The sequence below is a fragment of the Mchenga conophoros genome, linkage group LG22, assembly GCF_057382185.1.
Source record: "Mchenga conophoros isolate Kocher_MC1m ecotype Shallow Benthic linkage group LG22, M_conophoros_male_GT1.1, whole genome shotgun sequence".
Classification (NCBI taxonomy): domain Eukaryota; kingdom Metazoa; phylum Chordata; class Actinopteri; order Cichliformes; family Cichlidae; genus Mchenga; species Mchenga conophoros.
In genome coordinates, this window is record NC_140546.1 from 18,015,015 (window position 1) to 18,041,124 (window position 26,110).

The window sequence follows — 26,110 nt, forward strand, 5'->3', positions numbered from 1 at the left end:
TGAACTAGTGATGCCTCAGATCGAGCATGTAACAGATGTGTTTTATTATTCGTTTTATTCAAGCAAGCAAAGGTCAGGGGAAAATTGACAACAACAGGTCCAAACATTCAAAAAAGAAATTGATAAAATGGCAGAAAGGAATGCTTTCAATCTTTTGTTCCACAGAATTCTCCTTTAAAACCCCTCAAAACTGAGCATTTTTTATTTGAACTTTTTCCCTTTTTTTCCCCCCCCCATCTTTCATTCAACAAACCAGACCTGATGTTTCTGTTCATTGTAGGCCGGGCTGGAGATTTGTTTTCATTGTTATTTTTTTTAATATATTATTTATTTTCTTTTTACTTTGTTTTGTGTGTTTTTCAACTTTTTCCACTGTGAAATTCTTTTGTCCATCGGTGAAGCTGGTCTCAAGGTTCCACACTCCTGCGGGAAAAAAAAAAAAAAAAGATGTGACGTTTTCTATTTACAAGAGGCTCTAAATGAAATGAAAGCACTAGCCTCTCCTTGTTACAGCAGCTCTGAAAAGTCATACCTAAACACTTGGGACACCAGCTGAATTGGTCACTGTCTTCTGGGCGGCTTCCTTGGCCTGATGAGCCTGCAGTACAGCCACAGCCTCATCCACCTAAACACAGCAGGTCACCTAATGTTAGCAACAGCGAGCACTCTGCTCTCCTTTTTAAGAGGAAGATTCTTAAAATAATTAACGGCCTGACATTGTTGATAATAACTTGCGCAAGTACTGACCTTTGAGCGGAGAGACTCTGGGGACTCCAGCATGTGGAGCAGCTCTGAGTTGTCGATCTCCAGCAGCATGCCTGTGATCTTGCCTGCCAGGCTGGGGTGCATGTTCTGGATCAGTGGAAACAGACGCTCACCTATTGGAGGGACACATAAGAGATTTAAAGACAGGATGAACAAAGAAAGGCCGTGCCTGTACTCAGTACTACTGCTATAGATAGGCTAAGGCTACATTTAGTCATGGAGAGCTGCTACTAAACCTTACCCAGCATCTGCTTCTGCTCCTGAGGAGGAGCAGCAGCCAGCATGGAGGCAGTCAGAGGCTCCTGTCCCTGGACGTGGACTGCAGGCTTTGGGAAGATTGGAAATTTAAAAAAAAAAAAAAATTTATGTACATCCCAGTTTTTCCTCAGTTGTAGGGCAGAAAAAAAGCCATTAGTTCTAGATAATGAGCATTCCTACCTGCTGCATGTTAACTTGTGGCTGAGTGTTCATGTGCTGTTGGGTATTGCGAACTCCTGCTGCATACTTGTACTGAGGTACTCCACGCACGGGGGTAGCTGCTGCGGCAGCTGCAGTGGCTGGTCGGGGGCCCATGGTCTGAGTGGCTGAAGGGGGGAAAAAAGAAAAAGAAAAAACAAAAAGGATGAGCATGAAATATAATAACTAACAAGCAGAAGAGTTACAGGACACAACTGTGTGTGGACAGTGTCAGTGGACTGACCGACTCGCTGGGTGGTCATCATGCGGGGCACCTGGGAGGAAGGCCGCACTGTGCTGAAGGTTTGAGGGCGAGGGCCTGAGGGACGTATTCCACCCGACATGTTCTGGAAGTCTATGGACAAATAAAATCAAACTGCTATTAATATCCCATTTATAGTTCATTAGTTAAATTCATTCAAGCCCAACACACACTCCAGAAGGTGCATTTGAATATTTTAGCAGCACAAACATCTCATTCTCATTTCAGCTCCTTTTCATACTTGTTCTGCTTTCTGACCAGATAAAGTGAAAAGTATGTAAATGAAAACAGCTTTATTGGGAATTTGACTATATTAAGAAACAGTGCTGTCTCTGAACATCTCTAAATGAGCCGTTCAACTGAAGTAGACTATGGACACAAAACGCAGGTGGTCTGCTGATTTTTGCATAATTGGTGAAAATAATAGACAATCTTTCAAGTCTCTTTTAAAACAAGAATAAATATCAACACAAATATTACAAAAGGACAACCTCTGAATACTCACGCTGTGGTCGAACATTTTGGGTGGTCCAGCGTGGGCTCGGGCGGAGCTGGGCCATCTGGCCAGCAGCTGGGTAGTAAGCGGCACGGTTCTGGGCCTGGGGGATGGCTGCCATGAAGTAGCCGGACGGCGGGGCGGCCTGGTACGGGTTAATGACTGGATTTGGCACTGCGCGCACACTGGCCATGCGCTGCATGTACTGGTTGGTCAGGTGGGCTTGACGCTCCTCTTTCCTCTGGGCCAGGGCCACGTACAGCGGCTTGGTGGCTACGATACGTCCGTTCATTTCTGTCACAGCTTTGGTGGCCTCCTCTGGGGACGAGAAGCAGACAAAGCCAAAGCCTTTACTGCGCCCTCCTTCCATCATCACCTGAGAGAGAAGAGAAAAGGCATTTATAAATACTACATAGTCACCAACTGCCAGTATCATAATAGAGAGCATTAAAAGATCATTAGTGCCAGCTCATAAAATTCTATTATCGGTCATACCTTGGCACTGGTTATGGTGCCGAATGGCGAAAACTCCTTCCTCAGACGTTCGTCGTCTATTCCATCGTCAAGGTTCTTCACATACAAATTAACACCCTGCAAATAACCAAAAGTAATCTTGTAACTTCTTATAAACACTACATATACAAAGTGATCTCCAGCAGATGTTTTTGTCTGCAGCACATTTTTATCCCCAGGATCCACGGTGAAGGAAAGTGGGGCCCATGAACTACAGTGTCACTGTTGCAGCCATTTTGGCCAGTGCAGCCCACCAAAGAGGGAGCACTGAATTTGACAAAGCTGCGGTCTCTGGGCAGACTTGTCAAGAAGAAACGAACCTGGTAGCGAGTCATGCGGTCTTGCTTCATCTGCTCAAATTTGCGCTTCAGCTCAGTCTGTCGCTCCACCTTCTTCTGGGCGCGGCCGACATACATAAGCTTGCCGTTCATCTCCTTCCCGTTCATCTCATCCACCGCCTGAAGAAAGCATGAAATCGGGTCAAGTTTGTGAACATTTTCTGGCGGATACGATGTTTACTTTTTTTGTTGAAAGAAATTAAACGTGGCTCACCTTTTGGGCATCCTCGTGTCTTTCAAAGCTAACGAACCCAAACCCTCGAGACTTTCCATTTTCGTCCGTCATGACCCGGATACTCATGGCATTACCTAAGAAACAAAAAAAACCTTATTGCCTTCCTTTTTTTTTTTTTTTTTTTTTTTTTTAAATACCTCTTTATGCCAACACTGGAGCAGCTGAAACCATTTTAAAGTTGGGACACGCCGACTTACCATATTTACTGAAGAGCTCCCTCAGCTTCTCATCGTCCATCTCATCGCCAAAGTTTTTAATGTAGACATTTGTAAACTCCTTGGCTCGGGCACCCAACTCAGCCTCGCGCTCTTTGCGAGATTTGAAGCGGCCCACAAACCTGCATTAAAAGGATATTTTAAAACTTACAAGCGCATTCATTATGGGGGACAGTAAAAATTAGTACAGTTTAATTACTGCATAACTGTTATGACTTATTTGTATATTACAGCTATACACTTTTATCACAAACAAACTTCATCAACATTGCACTGAAACATCCAACACTGTTGGTTAACATGACTCAGCAGCTTTCAGAAATTATACATCCAAACACCTGGAAGCCAGTGAATACATTCACTTACACTTTCCGGTCATTGAGCAGCATGCCATTCATTTTCTCAATGGCTCGTTCAGCCGCCTCCTGAGTCTCAAAATGCACAAACCCGTAGCCTTTAGAGCCATTCTCGTCACAAACCACCTTACAGGAAGAGAACACATGCAGCTTTTAAAAACACACACAGACACAAACATGCAGCAACAAGTATACTTAACCTGAACAGTCTGTAGGATCACACTCACATTAAAACATTGTTATTATTATATGGTCATGTTACTGTATATGAATGTTTATATTGTTTATATTGTTATTGGTTGTGTATATTTGTGTGGAAATATTCTATGTACATATATTGTTTAAAATTCAGATCAGATGCCTAACTGCATTTTATTATTTTGAGTTGTGCATTTTTCCAGCGATGAGACGTTGAATCTAACCTGTCTCACTGTTACCTTTTCTAATATTTCTGGCTTTGCAGCCAGTTTTATCACGAAAAGTATACCCTGAAAAATAACCTGCATATTATGATTTGTAATAAACCAATTAGAAAATCTAAACACAGTCTAATGAATGAATGTAAATCTTTCTCTGGATCCAGTGTGTCACTTTACATCCAAACTGACTGGTTCAGGGATGCAAACCCTCTCCTCCTTATAATCTGTTTTTCTCTACATCTCCACATTACTATGTTGCAGCTACAGATCCAAATTGACGCGTTTTTCCATCTTTCGTGACGTGAGGAGTGAGTATTCCGGTGTCAGCAGAAAAGGTGAAAAAATGTGTTAATGGGAGAATGCTTTTCACAACTCTGTAGCACATAGTCTCTAGTAGAGCTCTTGCATGCGAATACAATCATACGACCTGCTGAGCCACCTCCACCTCTGCTTTCAGGTTACCTGTAACAAAAGGGAGAGAAAGGGGCAGAAAAGCTTTACCTTGCAGGACAGGATGTTGCCAAAAGCGGAGAAGGTGTCATAAAGAGCCTTGTTGTCAATGGACTTGTCAAGATTCTTGATGAAGATGTTTCCCACGCCGCTTTTTCTCAGTGATGGATCACGCTGCGACCACATGATGCGTACAGGCTGCCCCTTTATCACGTCAAAGTTCATGGTGTCCAGTGCACGCTCAGCTGAAGAGAGACGGAGAAGGGGGGGGGGTTAAAAGAAATGATTAGGTCTGAGTCATCCATTGTGTTTGGGTGTGATAGCAACCAGCTGATATGCAGGTTAGTCTTGAGAGGGGGGGGGGGGGGGGGGGGGGTTGTGAAAAGCTGTTTAGCAAACCAATGTGAGAAATCTTGATTTACAAGATTTTTTTCCCCTGAGCCATTTCAAAGAAATGAAAGCAGCATTAATTCTGTAAAGGTGTTAAGGCACATTAGCATGTGTTAGTCCTCCTTTCAGGTATCATCCCCCAGGGCAACTTCACAGTAGGTGCTTTAATCAACTTCCTTCAGTTCAAACTGGTCCTTCTGGTCACAAGTACATCAGCATATGTACATTAGTAACCTCTTGCGTTCTCCCCACTGAGAGCAGCACAGCAAATATTACATCCTGTGCATTAATTGGGGCTAACCTTAGTTCATCTGCACCTTAATCTCAATATTAAACCCCTCTGGTGAATCTAGATGCTGTCAAGCATCCCCACTAGTTTCCCCAAACTTAGACAAATAAACCTGAAGGCATTGCTGTACATATGCATTTCAACTGGCAACAACTTTAAAATCAGAAAACATCCTACAAATAAAGTGTGTGTGTGTGTGTGTGGGGGGGAGAGAGAACACAAGTGGAGTCAAACCATTAGGTAAATATGAGATGATGGAACAACATCTGAGCAAACTGAAACATGGTCAAAATTCTGGCCATCGCTGTTGAAGATTAGAAACATACTCAAGAGTCCCTTTTCTCTTTGCTCAGTGTTAGGCAGAAAACGTTTATAGAGGTGGATGGAGGCAGATTTGTGGCCTCTAGACAGAAAAGCATTTTGCAAAAAAAAAAAAAAAAAAAAAAAAAAAAAAAAAAAAAAAACTTGTTTGAAAGTCAGCACTTATTTTTCCCTTCCTTTAAGCCTGAGATCTGTGGACTCATTGGTTTAATTTAGCACTTTGTGATTTTTGTCTTGAAAGGTTCTATACAAATAAAATTTTACTTACTTATTTTTCCCTGATGCTGATAAATGTTTACACCACCACTTCTAAACTGTTGTCTAATCGTTTTAAGGGTAAGAGTTGGGGTGTTGTCCGCACAGAAGGGAGATAAAAGTGGACCAAGTATTCGCTCGGCAGCCTGCAGCAATGCTACATTACTGGGGAGGGCTGGGCGGACTCGGTGCTGCTACGCCACTGCTGGGAGGTTCACATGAGGAGACCCTACCTACAACATGTCGGCCGCAGTCACGTGTAGTAGGAATAGGCTAGCTCTCACTTGTCACTGATTTCTTATAAAGCACATTTTCTCAAATGTTATATTTAAATAAATTACTTACCGTCCGCCGGTTGCTGGAAGTTTACATAGGCGTATCCCAAGGAACGCCGGGTGATCATGTCCCTACAGACCCGGATAGAGAGGATTGCTCCGGCTGGGCTGAATTTCTCGTACAGCATGGCCTCGGTCACATCTTGATGCAGATCTCCGACGTACAGGGAGGCCATGGGGTAACTGGGAGCACTGGGGTTCATTTTCCCGTGGCTGTGGAGGCTAGTAGAATAATCGTACGAAGCTATATGTTCTTAAAGAAAAAGTTTGCGACGATGAGCCAATACCTCGGTTGTCCAACGGTCGCTAGCGTCACGTCGGTTCGGGGCAGAACGTGATACAACCGTTGACTAGTCAAGTCAGTTGCAGTGTTTTCGGGTAAAAGAATTTATAAGACGGAGATGCTAAAATGGCAAAACGTCGACTTCTTATTGGCTTAAAACTGTCATTCAAACCTGACATGCAGAAATAAAAGCAAATATAGCGGTACTTGGCCTCGCTACGGAATCAGTAACACGTCGACTAAAAAAATTCGATACGTTAGGCAGCCCCTGCTTGTACGTTACCGTCCAGTCCTCGAATGTCTCCTCCAGCTTCACCGACTTGTTACAAAAAAAAAAGTAAACGGAAAAAAAAAAAGATTTTTTGGCGTTTTTTATGTTTTAAATTTTTTTTGTATTTTTATTTTTTTATAGAATGTGTGCCGAGCGAGCTCAGGAGCACACACGCACTCACACAGCACTGACAGCCGGGGTTGAGGGGGAGGAAGTCCTCGGGAAGTTGTCTGATATATACTACTGGGCGCGTCACCGAAATGGACCAATCATTGTTTGGCGAGAGAGAAAGAAAAAAAAAAGATAACAAAGGGGCGTTGACCACTACTCTAGGCGTGATGATGAAATCATGAAAAACGTTTTGTTAAATCCTCAAAATGCCTGATTGTGCCCACCAGAAAGCTCTCTTGTTAAGTGATGATGCAGAAGAACGAGCTAAATTCGCGCTCTTTAGTATCAACTGGCGGGAAAGGCAATGCCCATATTCATATACATACATGCAACATTCCCAACTGCTAATCAGTTTTAACACTGAAACTGCGATAGGCATGGCTGAGACACCCCTCCCTCATTTGGCAAGAGTCTGAGGTTATTTAGGACTATATGTAAGGGTTCTAGGGAAGGATGCACACCCCTTTAACTCTACATTATTAAGCTTTCATACATATTTAGTGACTTAAGTCATTAAATGATACCTTTACAGAAATGAAAGAGAGCTTCAGTGACTGTCACTGATCAAAGGTGAACAGACCCACTGATCTGAAGTGGCCCACTGATCAAAAAAAAAAATACCCACAGATATAAAGTGAATAAGTGAGAATATTTTCTCCCACATTCCACCTAAATGCATCACATGTGCCCTTTAATACATCACTATCTGCAGAGGGCAGTGTTTTCAGTCCAGGAAGCATCCATCTCTCGTCAGACCAGAATACAACTGTCTGATCTTTAGTGTTAATTTTGCACCTCAAACTGCTTTATAATTCTTCTACAGGCAGTGATATGATGAGAGTACAAGGTTTTATCCCATATAAAGGGTGAAATTTGACATGCCATTCAAATTTTATTCACTTCAGCCACCTAAAATCGCTTAAATCTTCCATAGGAATTAATTGGTCAAGTAGCAGCTATGGTGCAGATGATCAAATACACTCGAGTACGTGTGAGCGCTTCTATAAAAGCAGACATTTTGACATTCATGTGTGTGAACACAATGCCACAACCTTCCCAGTAGTGGACATCCCAGCCGGAACAAGGAACAAGTATGGCTTGTTTTAAAGTTTACTTAGGAGAAACCCTCTTCTCTCTCTCAAAAGAACACGAGTACAGTAGGTCTTTGTTTAATTGAGTCGAAACAAGGATGGATGAGTTCTTGGACAATGTTCTTTGGACAGATGATTAAGATTACGCATGGCAGTGGAGGAGTCCTAAAATGGGCAAATTACACTCACTCATCCTACTATGAACTCCTCTATATGCCAAAATGATTTGTCTGATAACTAAAGTTTGACCAAAACTGCGGTCATTGTCTTGCTGCAGACGCAAGCACAGCAGGAAATCTATAACAGAATGGTTGAAAAACAAAGGAATCAAGGTGTTACAATGGCTCAGTTATGTCCACACCTCAACCTCATTCAAATGCTGTGGTGGGACTTTCAACAGAGGTGTGAATTCCTGCAAATCTCCATGAACTGAAGCAACACCCTAACATTGTAAATAAAAGTGGGCCAAAATTCCTCCATAACAATGTGAGAGAGTGATAAAGTTCAAATTAACGTAGCCGAGGTCTGTTCTACAAGCTATTGAGTCATAGGATGTGCTTGACTTTTCCCCACATGACTGCTTGAAGCCCTGTGGAAACTTTTCACATGACTGTATGGAACAGCCCTCATTTCTTTGCTTTAAACATTATTTCATGCTTGGGCCATTTGTGGGTTTGTCTCAGTGAAATCTGTGAACCAACAATTCACATCACACATAAAGAACAGAGAAACCGAGCACACCATCTTAATTTGAATGTTTTAATTCCACTTACATGAAAGCACATAACCAAATAACATACCCAAGAGCATTACTCGCCAAATCCTGCATCCCAACTTTTTTTAAAACCAAGATACTGTACTTAGAAGAAACTGGCACTACTTTGTGATCACTAAATGACCTTAATGCAATTTCCTATCAACTTACCTAAAATTCTCATTTTTATATTTGCCATGGTTTGAAATTTTGCCTTTTCAAAATGTACTTTCAAGGAAGATAAATGTAACTGTATTCCACCTAATCCTAAGCAGAGATTGCCAGTTTTAAAAGCGATGCCTAACCCTCACACCAGACTACTGAGAACCACATACATTCCAGGAGTCAAATCAATACTCAATAAGGGAATAAAATAAACAAAAGAAAATACAAAAAACACCTGAATAGAAAAAGAGTAGAAAGCCACATAAAAGCACATGGCAAAAAGTATCCTCTGCACTGCTGAAGAGATAAAATATCAAAAGTTACAGTATCGAGCCATTTTATCAAGTTGTTAACTTTATCTTAGGCTGTCTATATAGCTTGTCACGTGGTATGCAAAACTGCAGGACATTACAGTCTACTCGTTTCACTGATGAGTGAAAAGATGTCAGTAAAATGGAATGTAACCCTCTCAACAAACCAAAAGTAAATTACAGCTTTTGTAAGTGGTCATTCATATAGAAAACCTTTCCTATGCCTGAAAGCACTGTAAAAACCCATTGAGCCATGACACATGTACCATCCATTTAAAAAAAAAAAAAAAAAAAAAAAAATCTCTACCTGCTACACTGGACACTGACAGGGCCGTATGGATACAAGCAATACCGTAATAGGTGAAACCTGCCAACAGTATGTGTGTACTGCTATTGTCAGATGAAGGAAAAAAAAAGTAATGAATTCAGACTACTGTGACCATTTTTTTCCCTTTTAACACGTGCCTCAAAGGAGTTTTGTGGACTAAAGTGTCACAAAGGTTGTAAATGTTCAGTTCAAGTAAAAACATACAAATTATTATCAAAGTTACACTTCGAGGTTGGTTGGTTTGCTTTCCTGCAACAGCAGCGGTTTGCTACAGTGAATAAGGTTCGAGAGAATGGGGCAGATTTGGATCCAAAGGAGGGATTTCATTTGGACTAAAAGAGACAAAATTATTTAAAGGAAAAGAATTCTAAAGGAAATGAACATCCACTGGGTCACACAATGAGTTATGTTAAAAAAAAATAAAAACAACCAATCTATTCCATTCTTTTCCCTGTGGAGGTGTTGATACACTTAACACATACACTTCAATGCTTCAATGTATCTGCACACACATACTGTACTTTACACACAGAGTGGAGTGTAAACATACATATTTGTGCATGTATGTGGACACACAACCACACACACACAACTTAGGCTGGTGAGAGGTTTTTAAAAAAAAAAAAAAAAAAGGGAAAGAAAACTGCGGGGTTTCTTTTCTCGTCTGAAGTTCAGTTCTTGTCTTCAGCTGGCTGCTCCCCCTCTTCTACCTCAATCCCGCCCTCACCGCTTGGGTCCGACATCCACAGCTGCATTTAAAAAGTGCAAGATAATAAATTTAGCGCTCATGTATAAGCATAAGGGAAAACCAAATTTTAATATAGTTTCATCAAGAGGAGACACTCACAGTCAGGTTGTCACGGAGCAGCTGCATGATCAAGGTGCTGTCTTTGTAAGATTCAGTGTTGAGTGAGTCCAGCTTGGCGATGGCATCATCAAAGGCCTGGAAGACACACAGTGAAACAATCAGGACTTCCAAAACCCAGAGTACAGTCTTGAAAGTGCCTACAGTGAGCTTGTATTAGCAGGGCCAAAAACAATAAGCTAAACAGAAAGCAACAACAAGCAGCCATTTATAGATCTCTAGGATAAAAGGGTACATCTGTGTTGTGCCTGATACTGTAAACTACTTTGATTATATGGGGTGGTCTTTTAGAAACAAGTACAAGTGTTTGCACAAAACTGTGCTCTGGCAGACCATTTATTCACAAATCCATAAACACACTCAATTATTTTAGCCTTTTCCTAACTGTATCGAATGACAAAAAAAACAAAAAAAACAAAAAGTGTCCCAAAGACGTCAACACAAGAAGTTATATAAAAATCTAGCGGCGAGCTGTTATGTGATGCCAGGAATGTCCAGACTACTGCGGTGTCCATCAAATTATTTATTTTTTCTTTCAATAGTATGTTCTCTCATAGTGTGATGAAAGGTATTGCAGTGAGGTTCAGCTTTACCTGTGGTTGCTAGGATATTTAAAAGTAGAACAGGAGGCAGAACCTTAAGCTTTCAGGCTCCTCTTCTGTGGAACCAGCTCCCAGTTTGGATTCGGGAGATAAACACCCTCTTTACTTTTATGATTAGGCTTAAAACTTCCCTTTTTGATAAAGCTTATAGTTAGGGCTGGATCAGGTGGTCACAAACGCTTCCATAGTTATGCTGCTGGGGAATTCCAATGGTGCACTGACTGTTGGTTGTTGGCTGCCCCTGCCAGAATTATCCATCTGTCCATTCGCTTCCGCTTATCATTTTCAGGGTCACGGGGGGAGCTGGAACCTATCCCAGCTGTCTTAGGGCGAGAGGCAGGGTACTCCCTGGACAGGTCGCCAGTCTGTCGCAGGGCTAACACTTAGACTGGAGACAAGCAATCGCATTCGCTCCCCCATTCACACCTATGGGCAATTTAGTGTTTCCAATTAACCTGTCCCCACTAACTGCATGTCTTTGGACTATATTCGCGTAGTTTCTCCCCGGGTACTCCCGCTGCCAGAATTATCTTCCTCTTGAATTCGTTTTTTTCCTTAAAGTGACCTTTGTTGTATTTATAAATAAATCTGAACTGAGCTGAAAATTGAATTCAAAATACGAGTCCGTTGCTTTATTGGAGGGTTTTAGTCTTCTTGCCTGGGCACAGTAAATTTGTGGGATCCTGACATGTGGTTGCCATAGGTTAACATGGAAATTACAAGAAATTTCTAAATGATAATCATTAGCAGCTTTATTTTACTTTATAGCAGTGACTTTTGTTTAATAGTGTGTGGCGATACTAACAGATTCCATCTAAACCTAAATCTCACTTTGATTTGATTGGTCACCGTGAAATAAAAGTCTGAATGAATTATATCACTATTTTAAAAAAAAATTCAAAGCTTTATCCCACACCCGACAGTTACACTGTTACCCCTATCTTTAGTCTTTGAGTGACACGGACAACAGAAGACCCAACGGCCAACCAGTCACTCCTGTTATACCCGTTTTACTTCTCTGAAGTGTGCTGGCTGTAACACATTCATAGTTCGTACATTACAGTGCACTAACTAAGCATGGTCACAAAAAAACAAGAATACAGGCAGGCACAAAGACACCCATTCGAGCACTTACTGTCCGATCATTTGGACACAAGTGGACCCTAACAGAGTCGTGGAAGTGGAAAGGCTTAATGTTGTCTTTGGTATCAATTACATTAATCAAGGGTCTGTACTATTATCAGCAATTCTTCAGAATGTTGTGAAAAAGAAACGCTGCCTTTACTCCCCCATTTTTCAAGGTCTCCTTTAACAAAATCCTAAAGTATAAAGAGTACTGTAAGCAGAAAATTTTAAAAGACTCATCATCCTTTCCGCTGACAAACTAACAGTGTAGTTTCAAGCATAACCTTATTTCCACCAAAGGGTTAGGGTCATACCAATCAGAGTCAAGTCAGAGACATGGAGATTAGCAGCAGTGCGAGGACCGGAGATAGCAGAATATCAATTTAATCTTCAGACTCATGGCAATGATAGGCACAGAAACCACTGAGTGACACTCAGCTACGAGAGAGTGCACGCGTGCTACTAAGTGTATTTATTATTTTTATGTATCCATAAGGTGATATGCATGACATTAATAATGGCCTCAAAATCAGTACCTGTACACCTCTGGTGGAAAAGTGGTACTAACATCATTTTCATGATGCTTCAGTGCTTTTTAAAGAGAGGGACAACAAACAGAGGACCCTTCTTACCGTCTTGGCCAGTTTGCAAGCCTCCTCAGGCAGGTTTGCAATCTCGTAGTAGAAGACGGAGAAGTTCAGCGCAAGGCCCAGGCGGATGGGATGTGTAGCCTCCATTTCCTTTAGGCTGATGTCATAGGCATCCTGGTAGCCACCTTGTGAGTTCTTAACAATTTCTGCACAAGCAAAAAAGCAGATATGGTTTCAAATGAGAAAAATTATTTCTTGGAAACCACACACTGAATTTTTAGAAGTTAGACAACAACAAAAATACATTAAACAAAAAGTAAAATCATCTGATTAATATTTCTATTCAGCTCCACTGTCAAGTACAGGTCCTCAGAACCAAAAAGATGAAGTATCCAATCATTTGAAAGCAGATTTGATGGATATTTTATGGAATATGTAACAAAAGAACACAATCTTTTACAAAACCACCCAAAATTAACAAAAGAAAAGTAATCTAAAATGCCTTCTGGCAACTAGAAGCAGCCAACACCCTGCTGCTGCTGCAGTTGCCATGACAACCTCGCAGCAGCACTTGCCAGCATTTTGGCGGACAGTTGTAGGTCAAGGACGAGAAGCGCGTTAGCATTCTGGCTAAAAACAACACCTGAACCAGTCCTAGGGTCTCCTACCCTAAAAAGGATGTTCAGGACGCCCAGTCAGCACACGTTCATCCCACCGACCGGCAGCTGCGTGACACACCACCGCATGGTTTTCATAAACCCTGAACATAAGCACTCACTATCACTACCTTGAGTGACTGCACGACAGGATAAGAAGAAGGGGTGGTGTATGATGTCTGTTTTATTTACCGTTCCTCTCGTCTCCGGTAGCCACCTCAGCCAGGTAGCGGAAGTAGTCTCCCTTCATCTTCAGGTAGAAGACTTTGCCCTCTGCGCCTGATGCTTGGGGGATCAGATATTTGTCGAGCAGGTCCTGCGAAAAGAAATGTGGAAGTTTAACTCTAAAGAACACGTGCAACACACACAAACCCCAGCAGTTATAAGTGAGCCAGTGACATTTTTAACTCCTTTTCCCTAATGGCTGCCTCACTGGGCCAGGGTGCTGTTATGGAGGTGCTCAGTATCATTCAGTTACTTCATCCAGAGGGGATTTGCTCACATGGTTGAATGCATTCCAAATCCACCACCATACACTGGAAGTCGCAACAGCAGTTCTCATGCTTTTGAGATCAACAGCGATCACGTATCTGCAGCAGGTGGAGAAGTGCTCCACATGCTGCTATGTAGATCTCACCCAGGCTGCACTGCAGAACAAGACCTACTGTTTGCTGCAGTCCAACCGAGCTTTGCTATTTTTTCTTTACAAAGTATACTTGGTAAATAATTTAAATATCTTTTTATAAGTTTGTAAGAGTGAATGTGTCTCCCTTTATATGTGCATTTCCCCATTTCCACCACAATTAACATGAAATATGTAGAAATCACTCGACAGGTATGTTAAGAGTACACACCTGTCCAGTGAAACTATGAGCAGGGAATATTCCTCTTCCTTTAACGTAGCTGCCAATCATATTCTAGGCCTTAAAATTCTAGGCTACACCCATCTGATTCATCATGTGGACTTTGGCAGGAAGTGCTGAACTTTTTAGTCCTATTTCATGCGCTGCAATTTTAATGCGTACTGGACGCTTCCTGTGTATAAGTTAATATAAAACATCAAAGACAGTTTCATTTGAGTAAAATATACTAATCTACTATATCTACTTATAGTAGAGCTAGATATGCTTTACAACATGCAAACTGTCGTCTATGGAGTTGAATCAGTGTAGTGGGCCTATATGTTTAAGTTTCCTTTTAAAGGTCACAAGGTCACAGGGCTGTGAATCCGCAAATACAGGATGTATCCAAACTACCCAAATACTGAAGTTTATCTGTGTGATATTCAAACAACTGCTAGGAAGAGTGCCTTCATTTGCCTACTTGGTGCTTTGTGTTCATAGTTCCAACTGTGTAAGATGGGCCTAAATACTACAGCTAAGATATTCAGAGGTGAACAGCGACGTAAGTAAAGCCATATTAACCTAGACAAGTGCTTGTATGCTGAGAACTATGACTAATATTTAAATCCTGTTAGCTGCAGGTTTATATTGTCCCTCTTTAGATCCCTACCACATAAACACAAGCACCACAACATACCTGTAGGTGTCACTAATGTGTAAAAAGCATGGTTCTACTACTACTTTTTGTAAGGGATGTGTGTTTGCTTCCATTCATAAGGAAGCTGTTCTTTTTCTTTTTAAACTGCTGTCGATGTTGGCTTTTGCAGCTTGATTATTTAAATTAAATAAATAAATATACACACACACACACACACACACACACACACACACACACACACACACACACACACACACACACACACACACACACACACTAGACAGAGGTGACCAAGACCGGCCACTATCTGAATACAGGTTGGACTAATACAAAGAGGAGCAGCTGCTGTGCATTTATATTTTCTTGCAACAAGCATTTAGCTTCAACACCTCTGCTCCTCCTTACCCGAACTTCCTGGCAGATCTGTTTGAGCTCCCCCTCGATCTTCTCTCTGTACTCCTTGACCAGCGTGGCCTTCTTTTCGCTTTCAGGCGTCTTTTCGGCTTCAGCCTTCTTTTCGGCTTCAGCCTTCTGCTCGATGCTGGAGATCACCCTCCAGGAGGACCTTCGAGCTCCGACCACATTCTTGTAGGCAACAGAGAGCAGATTGCGCTCCTCGTTGTTGAGCTCCTGGTTCAGCTCTGTGACAGCCTTCATGGCTGCAGCCATGTCCTCGTAGCGCTCAGCCTGCTCGGCCAGTTTGGCCTTCTGTACCAGCTCCTCTCTGTCTGCCATGACTGTCATGTGGGGGTGGAGGAAGGAGAGAGGAAAGGGAGTCAGGAAGGACAAAACAAACAGGACAGGAGTTAAGGACGGTGTGTTAAGGGAGGCCAAGCAAAGAAATTGTAGAGAGAGAAAAAGTAGATTTCATTACTATATGTGAATAATGGAGGACTACTGTGCAAGTAAATGTGCTGTTATTCCAGCATAACCTCATTTCTCAGGTATGTGTTAAACATTTTGACTGTGAAGACATCCCCATTTTTAACAAAAAAAAATATATTATATATTACAGTTAGTTAACTGTGAGAAAATAGAACATTTATAACCTTGAAGCATATTACATAATCAAAAACTCTGACAGGAATGTAGCTAAAACAACAGTGTGTCGGCTGTTAAGAATTCATGGGAACACTGGGTGTGTCCACACCAGCAAAGCACCTTTTTTTTTCTTAAATACAAATCAATCTGCTTGTCTCGTCTTCACTCGATCGGGCACAGACTTGATTTAAAGTGGTGACTAAATCATTTGGACTCTAAGTCTTTAGAAATACAAAGGGGGAAAGTGCCTATAATCACGACTTGTACAGCAGATACAGTTTTAGGCTTCTTCTGACTCACTATCCTGAAGACAAGAATAGGCAAAATGTCATAATAGATCACAGGAAAAGTGTAGTCGGCATGTAAAAAAAATTATAAGTGGTTATGAAATTCCAGAAAATTTACATTAGATGATGGACATTTCCCCAGAAATCAGTGGTCATCAGTGGTTATTTTTTTATTAGTCTACAGACTATTTTATATCATTTAGTTCTTCCATCAAAATGTCCCACAGCATAAGTTGTCAACATTGTCCGTTTTCCTCTACAGCCAGTTAACACGCATGCCACAGTGCTGAGCTAATCTCAGACTAGTTGCATATTAACTTCTGTCAGTCAACGATCGGTTTTAGTTTTAACTTAAATGATTGTAAATCGGCTCATAGCACAGGACAGGAAGTCTAATTTACTGTAGTAGAATACAGACAGTAACCTATGCTGAGGAACTCGTTTCCTTTTTAAAAAAAATATGTAGACCCCTTCACAGGTAAAAGATGCTGCAGTATAAAAGGACTACGTGTGCGAATAAATGTGCAGCCTGTTTACAAAGCAAAATATATAAAAGAAAAAAAATCCCAAACCTATGAATTCATTTCAAAAGCCACAAAATGGGTGAGAAAATTTTCCCTGCACGCTGCCACCTGCACCCCTTAGAGGAATGTCGGCCACCCAGTTTCACGTCACACTCATTCACACACCTGCCCACCCAACGCGTACCATGTAAGGCACGAATGCAGACCGAACAAAAAAAAATCATTTTCAAGAGCTTAATAAACGATATGGATTACACAGTCTCTGCGTTTAATTTGGGGAAAGCTTCCTAACGCTGCAGGCGGCTATAGGATAATAAGTGTGTCACTGAGTCGGTTAGAGGAATGAAAGGAGCCTCGCTTCGTTCAGTCCTCAGTGAACGCCCTTTTTCGCTTCCCGGAAAGCAAACCAGACCGCTTCTTCTAGCCACAGTTATTCTCACATTTTAGACTGCTTCATTCACAAAAAAATGCCGCTTAGCAGGGCCGAGAGGCGTCCTCTAAAAACAGCGAGCGAACAAAAATAGATGGGTTAACGTTGCCGTAAGTAACGCTTCCCTGTCAGGCGAGCACCGAACAATGACTGAGCAGCGCGGAGCATCAACGATTTCCACTTACAGCCGCTAGATGCGGCGATTAATGCAGGGTTTAAAAAGATACCTTACCAAAAGCACAAGCAGGGACTCTTTGGATAAAAACACCACCGAGCAAGAGCAGTAAATAGATGTAACTAACCTGCGAGTGTCGTTAGACGGTGTTGTTCCTGATTCCCGGCCGCACAGCTGATGATCTCTCCCGCTCATCCACGGGGTTTCCCTCCAATCAAAGACACGGCAGCAGGGTCGAGCCCGGATGGGTGACGTAAGAAGGGAGTTGCTATGGTAGCCAAATCTAAGGGCAATTTTTTTTTAAGACTGCGCCGAATGAGAAAAAACAAATAAACGAATCTCACAGAAAATTAACAAAAATATGATTATGATAATGTAAAACATTATGTAAAAAATCTTCTAAATATAGATTTAATTTTTTTTTAATATTTACGTACAAACGGCATAAACGCTTGGTTTGTCCGGTACGCCCGCAAGGATGCTTGGGAGATGTAGTTTATAGTTATTATAAATCAAATGAAACTTTTCAGGAGAATTTATACTTATATCTACCATACTTATATCTATCAAGACACTGGAAGGGAAAACGTTTGTGTTTAAAAAAAAATAAATCCTTTGTGAGTGTGTGTGTGTTTGTGTGTGTGAAAGGTCATTATGCAAGAAGATAGAAGCCAGGAGGAGGAACCCGGAAGTGGGGCAGGATTGACATAAAGTGGTTTTGTCTACCTTATTATATTTTCAAACGAGCATATTATTGGCCCGTGGCTTAGATATTAATGTAATTTCAGTTTCACTCTCATAATTTGCCGTTTAATAGAATAGAATGCCTTTATTGTCACTATACAGTTGTACAATGAGATACAGAGCATCTCCTACTCAGTGTAAACATGCTGGGGGGGGTACAGTTCTGCAGCGCTATGTACTCTGCCTTTACGGCCGTTTGTGTTAGCTGTGCACACCTGCCCACAAAGAATACGCATTTTTACTGAGACTGAAAACGTGATAAAAACGATTATGATAACGTGTGCTCTCTATATATGTCATTACTTTTAGAAACAAACACTAAAATCGCAAAATGGCATTTAATTTTTTTTTAATCCAGAAAAAGCTGCAAATAGCGGTGTCTTTGTACACCTTTATCATGTAAAACTATACCCATCAGAGCTTTCTACAAGGAGTGGTCTAACATGTATAGAGAGGAACTGATAAAATGAGGAAATTATGCAAAATTATGTTGGTATCAGGCTAATATTATGTATACTGAAACTGTTTTATCTAATGCCTATATAAATACTGAGGTACTGTGGCTCTTCTCAGTAGAAAGGCTTCTTCATTCAAATGCCTTGACCCATTGAGTAGTCCAGACATCAGTCATGTTTTTCTAGTTATTCTAGTTTTACAAATTTCAGGTTTAGGTCTATTGTGATGGATCACTTCCCCTGACCTTGTAAAACTGGTTGAAAGTAGCAGCGATCCAAGCAAGTCTGTTATCAGGGTTGGGGATGGACGAAGACACCAATCAGACCCTGCAGTACTTTCTTAGAGACATAAATCATGCACAGAAGTTTTAGAATTAGAGGTGTGCTAATCAGTGGCCAAGCAGAACTAGAGTAAGGTAGATAAGCAGTGTTTGACAAATACAAATAAATATTCCCAACCTCCTGCTGGACATGTTGATCACTAGCTATTATTACACCACACATAAACTAAATGAATGAAAATATTGTTCCACAGAAACACCGAAACAACACAGCAGGTGCCACGATGCCCAGACACTGGAGTTGAGCTGGTGCTTCAGTGTTTCTTTCTCACTAGTGCGATGAGAGCTGAAAATAGATGATCTATAGCCACAGGGAAATTCTTAACCTAATTAAGTTGTAACGAGTTTGTACGAGTGCTCTCATTTTTTTCCTGTGACTCTTGCATGTTGAGATCAAAGACAGGCTGTAGAAAAAAAAATCTTACATATGTGTATGTGTTTATATGAATGAACATGTGTTGTGTTTTTGATTCACAAGTTTACAGATGGGAAGGCAGGATGTGGATTATGTGTGAGGAGGCTGGGGAACAATGTGGGTTGTGAGTCATTTGGCCGAGCTGCTCAAACAACTAAAACAACAGGCAGCGTCTCACTGACCGTGGTGTGTGTGTGTGTGTGTGTGTTTGTTACTTCTGAGTAGTCAGAATTAAAGGAAGTCAAGCCACATTTCCCCCTAAATGATTTAATTATGACAAAGAAGACAGATGGTGTGGTCTTTATGGTTTGAGTGACTTCACACATGAAGTGCAATGGTGTGGTTGTAGCCATGTCTGCATGGTTGGCTTACACACTATATTCTTGCAGTTATTGTGTTTCAGCTGAAGTGAAGCGTTTGTCATTACTGGACATGTTAAAGACCTCTTTATGCAGACCGAGTTGCATAATGGTTTAGAGGTTTTTGATTGTTAACTGCTGCACATTGAGCCATTTCAGCTGATCCAAGGTAACAGATGCACAATTTGAACTTGTTTTTGATATTTGGTACCGATTCTGTCACTTCCTGTACATATTTGTGTTTAAACCGGTGAGTAAAGCTCTGTGTAGCTGGGAGAGGAGATTAATTTATTCAGTTAAAAATGTCAGAACCTCCTGGGATGATGTTCATGTCAGCTGCCAGTTACTCTCTGTGAGTCATCCTGCCATCCCTACAGTTAAAGCTCTGTATCCAGATATATTCAGTTCTTGGTGGGTGAGAGCTGATGACACATAAATGACATTCATTTACATAAAAGTTTTATGATTTTCCTCATTTTCTGTCGCACAGTAAATACTATTAAAGTGGTGGATGCTTATAATAAACCGGGCCAGCCTACATGTGAGTAAGCCGTAAGCCAAAAACTCAGGCTTCACACATTTTATTCTACTCCCGGGGTGTGTCCGGTATTACTCACTCAGCCTATGCAGCACACCCAAAGCGTCCCACACTGCCTCACAAAAAGGAGTGTAAAACCAGTGGTCATTATCCAAGTACGGTATGCTGTCATGCAATGAACTGAAGTAAAAAAGACAGCCTTACAGTCACGAGACTAAAAATGTAATAACTGTGTAACTACCAGTATTTATTTATCCAGCCTGTTTTCATCTGTTTTGCTCGACAGTTACTATGTAACTAACAGCACAGAGAAAATGACGTGATCAGTGATCACTGTACACTCACTGGCTATTTTATTAGGTACACCTGATGGTTAAAGAGGTATCACAGAATTAAAAAAGGTGCTGGAAATATTCCTCAGAGATTAATGTCAATGCTGACATGATAGCATCACAGTTACTGCAGATTTGTCAATAGAGCATCCCAACAATGCTCTATTGGTTTGAAATCTGGTGACTATGGAAGCCATTTGAGTACACTGATCTTATTGTGATGTTCAACAAAAGTTTGACATTATTTGAGCTTTGTGATATGATATAATCACGTATCAGATGGGTACACTGGTTATAAAGGGAGCCATAATACTCAGGTAGGCTGTGGGGTTTAAACCATATGCAGCCTGAACTATTGATACAAGGCATGATAGGTCTATACCTTCACATTATTGACACCAAGTTCTGATTCTACCATCCTAATGTCACAAAGGAATTTGAGACCGAACGATTGCCCAGTCTTCTTCCAGTTTTGGTGAGCTTGTGTGAATTGTAGCCTCAGTTTCCTATTCCTACCTGACAGGAGCAGCGCCCTGTGTGGTCTTCTGCTGCTGTAGCTCATCTGCTTTTAGGCTCAATGTTTGCATTCAGAGATGCTCTTTTGCATGTCTTTATTATAGTGAATGGTTACTTGAGTTGCTGTTGCCTTCCTATTAGCTTGAAGCAGTCTGGCCATTCTCCTCTGAACTGTGACATCAAAAAGCGGATTTCACACAGAGACATTTCACTGGACATAGCCATCTGTCAAAAAGAGGAAATGTGGGAAAATCCCAGTAGATCAGCAGTTTCTGAAATACTCAAGAGTAGCCCGTCTAATACCAATCACCATAAACCGGTTAAATCACATTTTCTCCCCATTCTGATGCTCAGTTTGAACTTCAGCAAGTTATCTTAACCATGTCTAAATGACTAAGACATGAGAAGCAGCAAATCAGAGAAAGTCAGATTAAAGTTGAAGGAGCGCACAGAGCTTGTTTTACACAGGATGCACTGAGCTGTACAGAGGCTCAATATAAGATGCATAAGAAAGAATTTGAACTGAATCTAGCAGAGTGCAAAAAATAAAAACATGGCACTGGAAATGATCTCCAGAGATCCACTTTAAAGCCGTTTTCAGGAATGGAATCGAGGCTCACGCCTGGACTTGTTCAAGGTTGTCCTTTCCTCACTTATAGTCCAAAACAGTAGATAATCCCATCTCACTATTGGGAATACTCAGTTTGGTTTAAGAAAAGGCGGTGCCTGGAAAGAGTGGAGCTGGACGCCCACTCGCTCGCTGTAAATCCACGGTAATTGCCCAAGCTAGTCTCACAATCGGACATCGCACAGACTTTGTTCTGCTCTGCCCAGATTCTGAGTCAAAGACCATTAATCCCGAAGGGCAAACAGGTTCTCACATGCAGCCTCGCTGAGTAATAAGAAAAGAAACAGTCAGGTTTAGAAGGCAGGAGAAAGTAAAAAAGAGACTTTGGAAGGAAGACAATAAATTACTCGGCACAAAATTAAACAACCGACACACAAGCAGAGTGAAGGAACACAGGGACTGTTTGTGATAACATTACCTGCTTAAACACATAATGTATCAGTGAAATTCATCCTTGCCAGAAAACATTATCATACAAAGCAGAGCTACAACAAAGTGAACCTTTAATAAAATGACTTAACAATTCATCATTGGAGCATACATTCATTGGTTTACAATTCATCCAGCAGCTTGGAAATGGCTATCAAAATGTCACTTTTTTTTACTGAAACAATTACGAAATTATGATGAATTAAAATGAGAATATGCAGTAATAACCAGGCAGACACGACCGAGGACGATTTATGCTCTGAGCACTTATGGATAAAGATTCACAGTCCCAGTTTCCATTCAGCGCTCAAAGCACTAATTAAGAAGACGAGGTCAGTTTTGTCACCGCTGTAACTTCAGCAAACACTGTGCATTTATCTCGAGCGATCAATCCACCAAAGCTAAAGCGTAAAGAGACAAGAGCGGGCAGCAAGAAATACTCCAATACGCCAGTTTGTTCAGGGAAGCTGAATAAGAAGCCATCTCCTTTTACAACTTTTCATCGTTCACAGGTCGTACAGGTCTGCTGTGACATGTATTCGAAGACGAGCACACCGGACTCGACCCGGCCTGTTAAAGAATTAATAGACAAGTGCTTCATGTTGGTCACGTGAAATCATCCGTTGCTGTCAGACTGAGACGAGAGCAGAGCCGGCACAGGGTTGAAGAGTTTAGTATCCATGTCGACGACCACCTACGCCTCCACTCCCTCTAACTCAGGGGGCAGAGGGGATTTTGGGTGTTTGCTCTCAAAGTGCTGCTTGAAGGTTTTGGGGTCCGGCATCTGAGACTGTGAGAAGAAATGAAACATCCAACAGTTGTTAAAGGAAAGGAGGATTTGGAGGAAAAGGCACTGCATTTGGTTTCAAATATGACTCCCACCCTCATTTGGGAGTTCTGAGGGGTCATACTTACTCTGCACACAGCGCAGGTGAATACGAGCGCTGCCTTGGCCGCCGTCTTTTGATCGTGACCTTTGGCCTTCTTCATCTCCGCCTGCTTCTTGGCGTTTTTCTGCTGGGACTGAATCTTCTGATGCCCTCGTGCCATGCTGGGAATGCAGAGAGAGGAAGATGTAAGGACAGAATACTTATGCATGAGCAATCAGTAAGTAAACAACTAATTATGGTTATTTTTGTGTGTAAGGAGCAGCTTAATAATACCATGTTTGCTCATAAACAATTAGAAAACAGTGATCAATCAAGGACAGTGCAAGGACTTCCTTAAATGCAGTTTAGGGTTTAATGCAGCAGTGTCAAACATAAGGCCTGGGGGTCAAAAGAGGCCTGGCACAGACTCAAACGAGCCCACTGAATGGCTTTGGAAAATGTGAAGTATGGCATAAATTTTGGACTTTTAACTGTATTTTAAGTTTCAGTTTTACAGCATTACCTTCACTGATAAACATCACCCTAATGGTCATATTACACCAAATTAAGTTATAGATAAACAATCACATGACATTTTTACGGTCTACTATAGATAGTAAGTAGTGACAGAAACACTGATTTCACTGCTTCGGCCCACTTAAGATCAACACGAGCTTTATGTGGCCCACAATGTAAAATAAGTTTGACAGTATTAGTGCACTAAACATTACAAACACTTACCATTGTGATTTTCTCATTTCAAAGAGAAAGTAACTTTCCCCCTTTTTGGGGGACCAGCACCAGGTTTGTCAGCTTTATGCTACAAGGTAATTACATTTTGGCATTTTTACAAGCTTTACAACCAAAGGAACAAGTTTTCTCATGCTCTTACAGGCTTTTAAATGTTGATCTTAGCTTTAATTGACTAGTTTAGCCTGTTCTCTGCAGATCAGATTGTCAGTGAGTGAGAACCTTGCTTGATAACGGTTTGGGTGGATACCAGTAAAGGTTTGGTTATGTAACCGAGATGTCTGTCGAGGCTCATAACTACAGGACAAACAGTCACTGAGTGTGTGGTACCTTTAACCCATAGACCAAAAATAAGGTTCTGCTGAACAACAACACAATGCTGGGCCACAAAAAAAAGCAACAGATTTTATCATTTAGATTGCTTTTAGGGGGCAGAAATACACCCCCCCCCCACACACACACACACACACACACACACACACACACAGTGACTGACAGACTGCACCGTGGGGGTCCAGGGACTTGGTAATGTGGCCTTGCTCACTAGACGCTTCCATAAATAGCCCTCTGTTGGTCAGCAATGTTGTGAAGTGTTGTAAAACCACGTTAACGCCTTTTTTTTTTTTTTTTAAACAAGCTGCTCTTTAAAAACTAAGTAGCTCCACTGGTTCCTGTTAGTTAGTCATTAAAATGGCTAATGTCGGTGATATATTTACTCAGCTCTTACTGCTTTTTGAGGTTTCGTCGTTTGTCTGCTGCTCTCCTCTGTTTTACAACACAATTTGCAAGTTAACGTCACTTTGTCTTCACTAATCCAGCTGCTAGCTGACAGTTGGTAGCGTTTACACTGTACGTGCTATTCGTGTTAGCTTCGCCGACCGGTTTAACCATATGAAGATTTCACTGCTCGCCGGGAGTAGCATTCTTACAGACAAGCTATATACTCTTATATTATAGCGAATAAATGTTTACAGAGATAAGAGCCCTTACCTTTTAAAAATGGGAGTACGTGTCGTTTGCTAGGTGCATGCACACTCAAATGTGACAGCTGCACAGTTCACACTAACAGGTGAACGTCACGCTCTGTTCATTGACCATGACAAGAGTCGGTAATTATATACTTTCACTGATTTTAGCGACTAAAAATGTTTACTTAAGAGACTGTATTTGGACAAAAATTATAAAAACAAAATACAAGATAAAACATTTTCTCATCGTATATAAAACTGCATTGCGAATTACAGGATAAGGTAATAATCAGTCATTAAAGATATCAGAAGTGCACCTGTGCTCGTTTGTTCATTAAGTATCATTGTAACATAATATACCATAAAAGTCCTCTTCGTGGTCAGCCAAAATTCTTTTTCTGAGATGCAGAAAGTAAAGGAACAGCATACGAGGTTAACCAAATCTAAATAAAAGGTGAGCTGATATGTACAAATATTGAAGGGATCCCTGAATGCACCGTTGTTCAAATCGACGTGCTGAAGACACAGAATGTTGCCACTGTCGCCCCCTAGTGTCTGAATTACAGAGGTACAAGTGTTTAGATCAGTCACTGTAGTTTCATGTACAGGATTCCACACCAACACTGACTGAGAAATCAAGTCAAGCTTTTTGATTTAAACATAATATGATGGGCCTTGAGTTAAAATTCATTGTGTACCCAGTTTTGTATCATTAATACTGATCTTTAGAGCACAAAAGTGCAAATATTACGCTTGGGTTTTCATCTTCATTCATTTATTTTGTGAAAATAAATTTTGTGAAAATGTAAAAGTAATCGTTTCACATAATTGGACTTATTTTATTACCATTAATTAAAATTGGACATTAGTCAAAATTGGACATTATTCCTCTGTACTGACACATGGTAATCTTACTATTGTATACACTGCTCAAAAAGAATAAAATCTTGATGAATGAAATATTCAAATAGAAAATCTTTATTTACAATATTTAATTTGTTGTGAGCAAATGAAGAATAATTATCAACGTCTGCATTTTCAACTCTAAATCATCAACCTTGAAAAGTTTTCCCTGTAAAGTTTTCCCTTAAGCTGTGAAAATTATGAAAATGGGAAGCAGGCGCAGCAATTTATTGAAACATCTGTAAACACATATGGAAATACAAGATAAAAGGCAGAAACAGTGTTTGTACAACTCCATCGAATTGAATGTCAGTAAGTTGAAGAACAAAGATGTTCATACCAAAGTATGAACATCTTTGTTCTTCAACACAGCCTGAACTCTCTTAGCCAAAATTTCTTGCAATTTCTTGAGGAGTAGTTCTCCAGCTTCTTGAAGGACTCTCATCCAGACCTCATCTATGTACAGTCACAATGATTTCAATCAAACATTTCAGCAGTCTGTAACTCTGTTACCACTGATTTTCAGCCATACTTCCTTCCCCTGAGACCATTTCTGATGAGCCTTCAGTAAACAGATGGATCAACTGAAGGTCCAGATC

At 41.0% G+C, this 26,110-nt stretch overlaps 3 protein-coding genes and 1 non-coding gene across 5 annotated transcripts; all 4 read right to left on the reverse strand.

Annotated features, from left to right (window-relative positions):
- Positions 1-22: 22 nt before the first annotated feature.
- LOC146549259 (polyadenylate-binding protein 1) lies at positions 23-6,872 on the reverse strand. The gene is made up of 14 exons (XM_085261729.1): positions 6,106-6,872; positions 4,557-4,750; positions 3,647-3,762; positions 3,263-3,402; positions 3,045-3,139; positions 2,813-2,950; positions 2,475-2,570; positions 1,989-2,355; positions 1,466-1,576; positions 1,204-1,349; positions 1,007-1,091; positions 748-878; positions 533-625; positions 23-423 (listed from the first exon to the last, which is right to left on the reverse strand). The coding sequence occupies exons 1-13, from the start codon at positions 6,296-6,298 to the stop codon at positions 533-535; spliced, it is 1,905 nt and encodes a 634-aa protein (XP_085117855.1). The 5' UTR covers positions 6,299-6,872; the 3' UTR covers positions 23-423.
- Positions 2,643-2,779, reverse strand: LOC146549260 (small nucleolar RNA SNORA5). Its single transcript, XR_014890586.1, has one exon. It is a non-coding gene; the product is annotated as a small nucleolar RNA SNORA5 (small nucleolar RNA).
- Positions 6,873-8,656: 1,784 nt separating the features above from the next.
- On the reverse strand, positions 8,657-17,548 carry LOC146549261 (14-3-3 protein beta/alpha-A-like). 2 transcript variants are annotated; one of them, XM_085261731.1, is made up of 6 exons: positions 17,392-17,548; positions 15,213-15,544; positions 13,500-13,623; positions 12,694-12,857; positions 10,317-10,412; positions 8,657-10,218 (listed from the first exon to the last, which is right to left on the reverse strand). In XM_085261731.1, the coding sequence occupies exons 2-6, from the start codon at positions 15,540-15,542 to the stop codon at positions 10,141-10,143; spliced, it is 792 nt and encodes a 263-aa protein (XP_085117857.1). In that variant the 5' UTR covers positions 15,543-15,544; positions 17,392-17,548; the 3' UTR covers positions 8,657-10,140. The 2 variants fall into 2 exon arrangements, with proteins under 2 accessions (XP_085117857.1, XP_085117858.1); XM_085261732.1 differs by lacking the exon at positions 17,392-17,548 and adding an exon at positions 17,322-17,378.
- A 4,530-nt stretch (positions 17,549-22,078) lies between these two features.
- On the reverse strand, positions 22,079-24,721 carry znf706 (zinc finger protein 706). The gene is made up of 3 exons (XM_085262918.1): positions 24,631-24,721; positions 22,937-23,072; positions 22,079-22,811 (listed from the first exon to the last, which is right to left on the reverse strand). The coding sequence occupies exons 2-3, from the start codon at positions 23,069-23,071 to the stop codon at positions 22,716-22,718; spliced, it is 231 nt and encodes a 76-aa protein (XP_085119044.1). The 5' UTR covers position 23,072; positions 24,631-24,721; the 3' UTR covers positions 22,079-22,715.
- Between the last annotated feature and the right edge of the window lie 1,389 nt (positions 24,722-26,110).